General features: G+C 41.0%; 1 protein-coding gene across 1 annotated transcript in view; it reads right to left on the bottom strand.

The window, feature by feature from the left end:
- fgfrl1a (fibroblast growth factor receptor like 1a) overlaps positions 1–10227 on the bottom strand; it is a 63597-nt gene extending 53370 nt beyond the window's left edge. The window contains exons 1-2 of the mRNA XM_035669648.1: positions 9708–10227; positions 7944–8031 (exon numbers count right to left, since the gene is read on the bottom strand). Coding sequence (XP_035525541.1) covers positions 7944–8004 — 61 coding nt within the window. The 5' untranslated portion in view covers positions 8005–8031; positions 9708–10227. The remainder of the gene's footprint in view (positions 1–7943; positions 8032–9707) is intronic.
- Positions 10228–11668: the final 1441 nt, after the last annotated feature.

Genomic DNA, 11668 nt, shown 5'->3' on the forward strand with positions numbered 1-11668 from the left:
ACACACACACACACTCTCTCCCTGACCCCCTCCCTGCTCTACTGGCTGACCTTTGACCCGCAGTGCTGTAGCGTTGACCAAACATACCCCAACCCCACTGAGACCACAATACAGCACTGTGGCGCCACGATCTACACAATACTGCACTATGAGAGACAGAGAAGTTGGGGAAGAAGGAGAGTAAGAGAAGGAACACAGAGAGAAACTCTGAAATAATATGTGAAGATGTCTGCAAATACAACTGTAATGCCGAATGTCCAATCTTAGTAAAATCCAACATCATGTTGTGTGCTACAAGATGAGGAGAAATGAGAAATGGATGAATACAGAATATTAATATACAGAGCAAACTCAGACATACCTGTCCTCCTTTCTGGTGACAAAAACTCCACCTCTATGACTAACTATGAGCTCAAAAACGTTCTCTTTACATACTGTGGTATGCATGTATGCTGAGCAATATAGTTATAACAACTGTTTCTCCCAATCTGTGTTCTTATTAATCTTCCCTTTCTTTCAGATATCCTTTAACTTAAACTAACCCTGTACATTTTTAGTATAAACTCATGCTGTGCCATTACTATTTATTCTAAAGGAGGTCCCGAAGTTTACTTAACTATAACTTAAATGAAGAGTTAAACCCGGCTGATACAGAATATATAATACTGTCAGATACTGTGGCATAGGATGTTTTTTTAGGGGGGGGGAGGGGAATGTTAAGGGGTCATTTCTTTCTTTGTCGCTCACTGTTTCTCTCCACAAAGCCTTCTTTTGCTATCTTATCTTCTCCTGTAGCTCTTATCCCTGCTGCACCCCCTCCACAAACAAACATCACATCTTCACGTCACTGAGACACTCCATCAACCCCCAGAGAGAACATCCAGACAGCCCCAATACTACCCCACCATTAGCAAAGTCAAAGCAAACATTGACTTTATCTAAATGTGGGCTAATAGCCTCTAACATTAACAGGCCCTGTAAAACTCTAAGGAGAACAGTGGAGTGTGTGGGGGAGAGAGGCTGCCTCTTAACGTCCCGTTCATGTCTGTGCTGGTAAAAATTTTTGGGAGCACAAAACACAGACAGTAATGTGTGTATATAATGTGTTAGAGACATCTCACTCTAGACTGTAAAGGTAGACGGTTTGTAAAGGTTATGTCAAGTCTACAAATACTCCCAAACTTCTAAAATCAAATATTTACAATAGACAATGGAAGAAAAAAACTGATGATTCTGTCTGTCTTATTTGGACTTTTTCCTGGGAGCCACAGCTCTACTTGTCCAAACAGCCAATAAGACAGCATTTGGCCCCGACATTAGGATTTAACAAGAGGAACTCAAAGAGTAATTTGTGCCCTTTGAAGCTCCCCTTTGTCTGTTAATCACCATGTAATTAACAAACACGAACTTGCAATCGATGTCGCTTTTCTCTTATATAAAGGACAAAATCATCATAAATGATAAAATGAGAGCCAAATCACTTCCTAGGCCTTTTTTAGCTTTCCACCTTAAGCAGCCACAATTGAATGGGCAGGGACAAAATGTAAAAATTGGTCACAGGCTTAAAATGTTCTTCCCTAACTGAAAAATATTATTACATCCCGTGCTAAAGAAAGTGCACTCATCCGTGGATGCTGATGATAGTTTCAACCCTCTATGGTAGTCTGGATCCAACGCTTCCACTGCAAACACTGAGGCTGGCAGGCAGATGCCCACCACCACCATCAGGCCATATAATGGCTGTCAGCATGTCAAATGGTATTTACGATAGTTAGCTGCGACTTAGGACACGTTGCATGCTTAAAAAACAGAAGCGGGGTGGAGGGGATTTACTGATGTGAGAGTATGAGTGTGTCTGTTTACAATGAGGTGAAGTTGTGTGTTTGAAGCATCTGTCTGTGGTATGCAGTTATTTACTCTATGAGGAATCAAGATGCTCTCCTCCTCCTCCACCTCCTCCATTCTTCTCATGAACAGACAGGCAGATGCCTACCACAACAAACACAATGTGTTTTATGACATCAGTTAATCAGTGCTTACTTTAGCTGGCTTTCATTTGAAACACAGTGTGTGGCAAAATACACAACAGTATGGGTGTAGTTTATACGATTTATATGAATAATCAAAGAAGAACCCTTTTTAGTCATTGAACTTCTATAACTTACTGTTACATGGCGGCCTTTGCAACCAGTGCTTTCCATACTGGTGATGCATTGATGATCAAACGCATCACCAAATTTCAATATTCAGTGATGGAGCCCTCATAATACTAAAGACGGCACTACTTTCTTATCCAGCTCATTTAACCAGGTAGGCAGGTAAATAACACATCTATCTAAACTGAGTGTTGGTCAGACAATACAAGACATTTGAAGACCTCAGCTTAGTTAGCGGAAAACTGGAAACATTTTTCACTATTTTCTGACATTTAATTGATTAATTATTCAAGGAAATAATCAGCAGATTAATCGTTAGTTTCCGCCCTGAATCAGGCTGTCTTCCACAAGGCAAAAAAGCCCATGCTAGAAAAACATTTCATACTTTTCCAAAAGTTTAAAGCTCTGTTAGTTGCTCCACTGCTTTCTTCTCCAGGGACTGCGAGCTTCCTCCTCCTCCTCCTCTTCCAGTCCTTCTCACCTAACCGCAATTCTCTCCTATGTATCATTGTTAGTGTTATCATGTTAATTACATTCCTCAGTAATGAGTGTGTGGGACAGGAGGCTGTTAAGTGATTGTGGGCTGTGTGTGTGCTTACATGTGTTAAGTCATATTTATGGGTAGCGTCTTCTAGTTGCGCACAGTTGTGTACATTTTCAGCATCTGTGTATTCGGCTGTTTACACTGTCATGCCTGCCTTTGTCTGCAATGACGACGCTCTCTCCTCCTGCTCTGTTTCTCCATGTGCGTCTCCGTTTTGGCAGCTACAATACAATGAAGATGCATTTTTAATTCACTTGATGTTAACAACAAATCTCTCCCATCTCTGTTTTTCCTCTCCGTCCCTCTGGATAGCGGGTGGTCGATACGGCACAATCACCCGGAAAACATTAAATTGTTTAGACAGAACAGTGCTTCAGGAAACAGTGTACACAAACCCACACTCGTCATCCAATTTCTTGGTATATGCTTTCCTTTCTTTAAAGGGTTGGAGCAGAGTATGATGTGATACACACTGTAGGTCCTTTCAAAAATGTAATCTCTGCTGAGGTAACTATCACATTATTATTATTATTATTATTATTATTATTATTAGTACCTCTGCCCTGCTCCGGTTGTTTGACCGTGAAGTGTCTAACAGCTGGCTTATGTAAATACCATATGACATGCTAAATACCATCTACCATACACATGGCATTTCACATCACATGCACAATTAAGGTATGTGTATGTGTGTGTGTGCACAAAGGTATGCAGAATCACAGGCATGCACATATGAACAAATAAACAAATGTTTCAACTGTTCAGCACAGGTGTCTAATGTTTATTTGGTGTACTCTTCATCACCTGCCTCATCACCAGCCCCAAGAAAGCAACAGTTTTTTTTTTTTTTTTTTTTACAAAAAAACAGTTTATGTATGTTTTTCTATTAAAGACACTTTCTCAAAATGCAACATCTGTTCTACTAAAATGGGTTTCTCTTGTTAGATTGTTAAATGCTAGAGAAGAATGGTGCAAAAGGAAGCTATAGCTATTTTACTTGCAGCTCCAGTGGAAATATTAATGTAGTATTACTTCATCTACATTCGGCCAGGAGGAAATGAACACTACCACACAACAAAATGGACCCAGAAATGCCCTGTCCTGTCCTCTTTTTTTAAAGAATACATTAGAGAGAGGACAATATCGATACCACTCTCAAAACTGTCTATTTAATATGAGGATACAGTCAAAAGACAGTTAGCTTAGCTTAAAGACTGGAAAAGGAGGGAAACACAGACTCACAAGTCTCAAGTATCTAAACGCTTCACTCAATAGAGACTGAGGACTTAAAACTGGGTGGAAGTTTCAAAAAAACTTGGATTGCCGAACCAATCCAAAAGTCTCAAGGGCGTTGACATGCAGAAGTTGTGTGCTAAACACTGTCATACCATATAATGTTGCTCAGGACATCCATTTTCAATGTTTTAAACAGCTCTCTCCATGTTACAAATAATTGGCTATAGCTCCAGTCTGTTTCATTATGGCGTAGAACGGGGTGATAAACACACCTCATTGTATCCTTTGCCATTTTGGGTTGCTATTATCATCTTTGTTTAAATAAATTACTGATTATTTGCCTTTAACTGGCACCGCCCTCTTTTTTGTCATGGCTGAGAACTGAGAGGTTCATTTCTGTTTGCCAGGCTAAGGTTTCCAGGCAAACAGCGGAGAATCTAGGAAGTTACTGGAAGTTACCCAGTCAGAAAAGTCCCACACTTAAGCGCCCATATCTCCCACGGTGAAGTTATTATCCCATGTCACACTGATCCTCTCATGTAACTCTTGACTTAAAGAAAACAAAAACACATATTTCTTAAAAGGTCAAATTGCTCTGTGTTTTAACAAAAGTATTTTAGGATGGACCTTTCCTTTCCATTGTTCGCACTTGAACCTAACTCTGTCTAGAGCTGCAGGTAGCCCAGAATGCATTGGCCTACCTACAATTCTTTGACCCCTGTATTCAAGCTCAGTGTTGTTCAGCTAACAGGGGAGAATACTAATCTCTCAGCTGCTCAGTCTCATGCTCAGCTACACAAACACACACACACACACACACACACACACGAGGCCCAGACACTGGTTCAAACAGTGTGGTTGTGTAAGCCTGCAGTGCAGTTTATACGACTCTAAATCTGCTGCAAAAAGAGCAGAAATGTTGCCCCCTTATCTCCTTCTGTCTCTACCTCTGGGCTTACCTCTGTCCGTCTTTCTTTCACCGTCTTCCCCCTTCTGTTCTTTGTCTTTGGCTACCTTCTTCCTTGCTTATTCTTTCTTTATCTGTATCTGTATCTCTTTTCCTTTTTTACTGTACTGTTCCATCTTCTAAGTTTTCTCCTCCTCTGTCTGTTGCAGAATCCAGCAAGGCCGTTAGCTACTCAAATGTTCCTGCTTCCAGCCTTCAGTGTCATCTGATGGTCAGCCCCCACCAACTCCAAGGACAGCCAGGAAAAAGTAACTACCAGTAACAGTCATTACAACTATTTGGGCTTTCTGGGATCTATTTATTTGCCATGAAAGGAATGATTTTGTTCTCTTTATTTCTGTGTTTTCATTCAGCTGTTTCTTTGCTACAGTCAGCCAGACTGTATTATAGCAGTTATATTTACTGTAACTGAACCTTGTGTGTGAAAGGGGACTGCCCAAACAGATTAGGCTACAAAAGATCATCATCATCATGTTTTTTTCATTTCAAATGTCACGATGTGTCCTATGATATTTTTTGCTTTTTATTGTTCATTGTTTATACTGTTGCCCTTAGTAACCACCTCTGGTATGCATATTTCTCTGGGACATCTCAGGAGTCACCAAGTAAGTAATAAAAATGTTTCTCTGAGTCATTTCTTCGAGTGCAGTGGAGAATGCGACAAGGGCGGGCAGTCGGAAGAAGCTTTTCCTCTATCGTTTCTATCAGATTTGTAAACAATTTAATAGATTTTTGAACTAAAGGACTGGAATTTCTAATTATGAGTTAGTCTTATTTTTCATTTTTCATTTATAAACCAAACAGTTCTGAATCAGTTGTTTATGTATTGACACTGTTGCAAATAGTCAAATATAGTTGCAGGAAGTGATCCAAAAAGGGCCTGAACTTCTGGGGTAATAAGTTTCTGTTTTGTTCCTTATTGTCCTTAACTCCTATCTGCACTGCTTAGTAGCCAATGGTAGATTGCTGTGGTTGTTTTTGGCAACTCTCACAACAGCTAAAGGTCAAACTGTCATCAGGATCTCACGTACTGTCGTTTAACTGTTGTGGAGAAAAAAATTATGTATTAGCATCTGCCTTTCTAAAAAAATTGCAATGCAATTTCTGTCATTTTGTGCGCAATTTTTCAAAAAACATTTAACATTTTCAGCTGTTTGCTCAGCTCTGCCAGAGAAGAAAATGTCAGTGGAAATCAAGTTATATTGGCAATAACATAACTACATGTTGGACTGTAAAAAAAAAAAGCAAAAATAATCCATGGATTGGATAAAGCTGAAGGTAAATTTTGCCTTAAAATTTGCAAGATGGCAAACTCTGGTTTAAAAGAACTTGAACTTGTTATAAATCTGCACGTTCCAGCATTTTTTGCTCCATGGTTCAGATAGTGCTTCTGTTTTGAATATTATACTACATGTTGTAAACAGAGGACGTTTACAGACAGAGAACAGATGACATGCTGCATTACTCAAGTTCAAAACCACAAATTCCCAATTACATGGTATGAACCTCAGACCACGGGGCCACCGAAACCTAGAATCCCTCTCATCACATATAGATGTCTTTCAGCTGCCTTTCCAAACGCCAGTCAGTGTTACACACACAATAACAGACATACATACATACATACAAGGTGTGAAATAACAAAAATAAAATTGGGTTGCGTATAAACAACCTCAGCTTCAGTCAGATTCCTCCAGTGCTAATACTGTACTTTAACCAGGCAACCTGATTCGAACCAATCACAAGATAAGGGAGAACTTCAGTTTCTAATAGCTTCATAATGGCATTTCGTCCCCTCTGTCCTCCTCATGCTCTCCTGCCCTTCCTCTCACACCCTTTCCTATAATCTGTTTCCTTCCCTTGTCCATTTTTCCCTTTTCCTCACTCCTTCCCCCCCTCGTTTACTTTCTCCTTTCCCTACTTCCCCTATTTCTCTTTCATCATCCATTATTCCTCCAGTCTCCCTATGTCCTGCGGCCGCCCTTTTTCTCCTTCACCCTCTTTCTTTGCATCTCTCTCCTCTCCTCTCCCTTCCACCCTTACCCCCTCCGCCTTCTGTCTCTCTGTGCCGCCTGCCCTGGTTTCATTGACAGACTGCAGGCGGTGAGGGGGGGAGGAAATGCTGTGGCATTGCACAGCAAACATCCCTAATAGGCTAATCTAATCTCATCTCTTTGCGGTCTATGGCCCTGTGTTTACTTTCGGCCCTGTGTCTGCACGCTGGCTCGGCCTCGCCTCGCTGAATGCAGCTTTGTTCCTGCTGAAGACTCATCGTCGGTGTGATCTCTGGAACGGGCGCCAACTCCGCGACCGTCTGCCCACAGTGCCTGGTTGTCATCCGTGCACAGCCTCTGTCGCTGTTTGTTTTTTAATATGTTTTGTTTCATTGACGAAAACAAGGTAGCGTGCAGAGTGCTGAGGGTACTGCTCTGTATCTGACTCTGACCACCAACCTCCCTGTGGGGTTGTTCTAATGGAGAGAGATACTGCATTTTACTCTACAGCCAACAGCGCAGTGTACCAGGAGGAAATAAAACCACACTGCTGCGAGGTGAAAACCCGACAGTAACTGAATAACCAGTCAAAGTCAAAGGTTCAGAGCAAAAGCGTTCATTAAAGTTCGCCCCAGGACAAGCATCTGCACATATTCAGAATCTGAGCGAATGCATCAGTTCAGAATGAGCCAATAAAGGATAACAAATAGGTTTACAAAGCAGACAGTTAAAGAACAACAGAAAAAGAAAGAGGAGAAGGTTCAGTCCTGCAACTATTAATGTCCTCCAATCATACTTTCAGCTTCAATGAGACTGTCTGAAAGCGCAGTGGAAGCAGTCGTACCACCGTGTTTCAAACAGCAGCATGACAGCATGTATGCAAAAGGAAATTTATTCCAGGCCAGGTGAACCTTCAGAAGAATTTGTTTCTCAAGTACTGCCAGATACTGATGTCAGCCGCAGTGATTCCTGCCATTATCTTACTGCTGGTATTGATGACTGCAATGCTCCAAGTCTCTGTTGAAATCAGTGCTTCTGTTACTCACCCCTGGCAGCTGTGGACACCAGGACCGTCTCCAGCACCAGAAAGACCCAGAGCAGATTCATTGTGGTCTAGTTTTCAGCCTCTTTGATCTGAAAGGCAGTGGAATGAGATAAATACTTCGATAAATAGATACTGAGAAATAATTTCACATTTTAATCTATTATATAACATTTTGATACGAATCATCAATTTATCACAACTGCTGCATTGTCCACCGTCAGAGTCTTTATTCCCAGAATTGTTTGTCCCAGAACATTTATTTTATTCTAAGTGGTTATTTAGCTTAAGGTTTTTTTTTTATTGATCTCTCTCTGTAAGTCCTGATTCTTAGAGCCTGGAGCACTTTTACTTTTATCTTTATCCTTTATCATGTTGTCATGTATTATGTTTGTCTAATGCCTTGTGTTTAACTGCAAACCAAATCTACCCATGGGCACAAATAAAGTAACCTTGACCCTTGAATCCACCAGCCACGTTCATTATTTCACCATCGGGTGGTTTTATTTTTCGTTGCTGTTGCGGCTAGAGCAATGGTATTAAAGCATAATTTACTACCAACTGGCTGACAGCTGGTGAGCATCCATGTTCAAATCTGCCTTGAATTTTAAAAGAGACACAAGTAGGAACAACTTGATGGAAAAGAACAAAGTTATTCTTTAATACAGCAAAGTAATAAAGTAAAATTCTCTTGTTTCTCTGAACAAAACTGAGAGATGTGTGTACACTATTAACTCTACCGCAGAGGGTTTCAAAACCTACCAGGTGAATGTTTCTAAAGGTAGATGTTCGAAAAGAAGCACTAACTTGTAAAATGTTTTATCTCCTATATCCAGTGTATTCTGTCTTCTAAACATTGTCTGGCTCTAAAAAAAAGTCCACAGCAGTCAGAAAAAAGTAAGGTGTTCATGGCACAGGAGCAGAGATTTTCTGGTCAAACTATTTTCCTTACAGATTTATTCTGTCCACCTGTCCATATGTCTCTCCTTACAGTGGTTTTAATCTTTCCGCCACATAAATTCTTCCCTGAACCGTATGAGATCTTATTTCAGTACTTCACATGTATCTTTGATCAGTACCTGTCAACCTCAGTTCACCAGAAACTGCTACGCACTTAAAAGTGCAGGATAACTGATATACTGTCAACCTACGAAAGTCAGGTTCAGTCACACTTTTATTTGCATAAGCGGTGGACTTATCTTGCTGGGAGAACAATCTTTAGTCCCTAAATGAATAATAAAAAGCATACAGAGAGGGGCTGAAAGCGGCTGTGAGCTGAGGAGTAAAAGTTTCTTTAAGGAGGAGGAGAGCCTGCAACCTGTGACTGCTCTCATTAGGATCATCCCAGACTGGAGCTCCTTTGAATTCTAATTATCACTTGTTTAAAATCATTCATTTCCATCCCGGTTGAAAGGAAACCCGGATGAAATGATATGTTTCTTTATGAAATCATGCAACTACTTCATAGATTTACTAAAGGGAAGTGTTATCACTCTCTTATTCACAGATATAGAAAAAAATCAACAGTTAACTTTAAGTAACAACCCCTGTACAGTACTACTGTTCAGATTAAATAAGAATTTGACATACATTTAAATATAACTTTTAAACTCGGGACAAAATAAAACTTAAGTGCCGTGAAAAAGAAATAAAAAGGTGATGAGGAGATGATACAATCGCAGTAAGCTCTCTATACAGTACAACAGACAAACATTAAGACCCTGCGGATCCATTATATAAATAGGCTTATTAATACAGTCGGACTTACTGTAAAATCCCCAGCAGTGATGAGATCCAGTGTGTTACTCTCTGCAGACCTGCACGTATACCATGCCTTTATCCCGACAAACACCTTCCTCTGCAGTAAGGTTAGAATTTCGATCAATTAATCCGTGATTCAAACCAGGAATCATTTACAAAAAACAGACGCGTCTGTCACCGAGAACGCCAACTTGCAGTGAACGAGGTAAAGTATACAGAGCGGGTCATAAGACAGCGAGCGGGAAAATGACAGTAAATGTCGAAAAAAAAATAAAAATAAAATCAAAAATATATCAGCTAAGGTCAAACACGTGAGCGCTCCAACTGCAGGCTGTAGTATTTCTGAATGACAGTCCGCGTGGACAGCGCTCGAGACCCCTAACAGAACCGGGAACAGAAAGAGAGAGAGAGAAACTTTATCTACATCTCCCCCCCGCCTGTTGGCCCAAGTGCTCAGACAATTATCTACAAAAATAAAAGCTCAACTCTATATCCACATCGCCTCCAGCAGCGGCGCGCCGTCCGAATTTCAGCCGCAGGCGAGAAACTAACTGCGTCGACGGACCGTCCGAGAACGCAACTTTCAGCCAATCAGAGCGCAGGCCAATCAGAGAGCGGACCAATCGGCGAGCAGGAACGTGCCGGACAAATTTGGAGCGGTTTAAGGGGGAGAGAGAAGGGAGAGAGGAGGGGGGGAGAGGAGGGAGAGAGGAGGAGAGAGGGAGAGGAGGAGAGAGGAGGGGGAGAGGAGGAGAGGAGGGGGGAGCCACTCAAATGAACTTAAATCATTAGTTAGTGATAGAAATGGTGCACACAATGAGGTGCATGGGGCCTGGAGGAGGGCTACAGGGGTAATTAGCTGCCTTAATTATTATTAGTATCAGTATTATTATTAGTAGTAGTATTATTATTATTATTAGTGTAATACAGATGTTTTTTCCTATTCTATTGTATTCTGTCCCGTTCCTGGTGTGCACCTACAGTACCCCATTGCTTTGTCCTGTGGGCTGAGAGGGCTGTGTCCAAGTAAGATTATGGACCAACACTGCCACTGCATGGCATTAATACGTTATTACATCCATCCGCCTTTTTAAAAAAGTCGCTCCAGTACTGTATCTGACAGTTATTGTTAGCTTACATAACAGTGAATTGAAGGTTGCTGAAGCACTGATGGCCTTGGAAATAAAGAAGATAAATGCATTAACATGAAATAATGAACACAGGCGGTTTCTCTTCCTCTTTTTCAGCTCAATATCAAATCCACAGACGCTGTCAACAAAGACTTTTTGTCATACGTAAACTCAGGACTCTCTCAAACCAAAACCTACTGCTTTCCCCTGTACCGTATGTAATCATTGAACCCATCCTCGCTGTACTTGTCGCTAACCTGCCTACTTCATCATGCTCTATCACCAAACAGGAAATACGTTTCTTAAAATTCACTAACTACTTCCTCACCAAAAATAACTAGGTCTTCCCACTCCAACCTACTGCCCTCATTAATCACTGCCACTGCTCGCAGAGCAACTTACCCATAGCTACAAAATCCCAGCCACCCTCTCAACTCATTTAGCTTCAACCCTTCTCCCATTCTGGCCGTAATACAGACACGCTGCTCTACAAAAAAGGCACGCTTTTTTGAGAAGATTTTTGTACCCTGCGCTATAAGAGCATTAAACTCACAGACAAATTAGCGATGTGTTATATGTGTAGATATGATGTGATATTGTCTGTATATGTGTTACTATGTGTGAGTGTTGTTGGTGTTGTTGAATTCATGTTCTCTTTGTACAGACTATGAAAACAAATTTTCCTCCACTGCAAGACAATAAAGAATGAAGTCTGAATCCTGGATCTGAACTCAATAAAACATGCAGTTTGTCCCTCCCCGGAAATGTTCCAGCTGTGAAGAGGTCCCTGCAGGAATAATGCGCAGGGTTTTTGTGCAATGACAATGCGAGCTAATTC

The sequence above is a fragment of the Morone saxatilis genome, unplaced genomic scaffold (genome assembly GCF_004916995.1).
Source record: "Morone saxatilis isolate NCDOM2014 unplaced genomic scaffold, NCSU_SB_2.0 Contig22, whole genome shotgun sequence".
Lineage (NCBI taxonomy): Eukaryota > Metazoa > Chordata > Actinopteri > Moronidae > Morone > Morone saxatilis.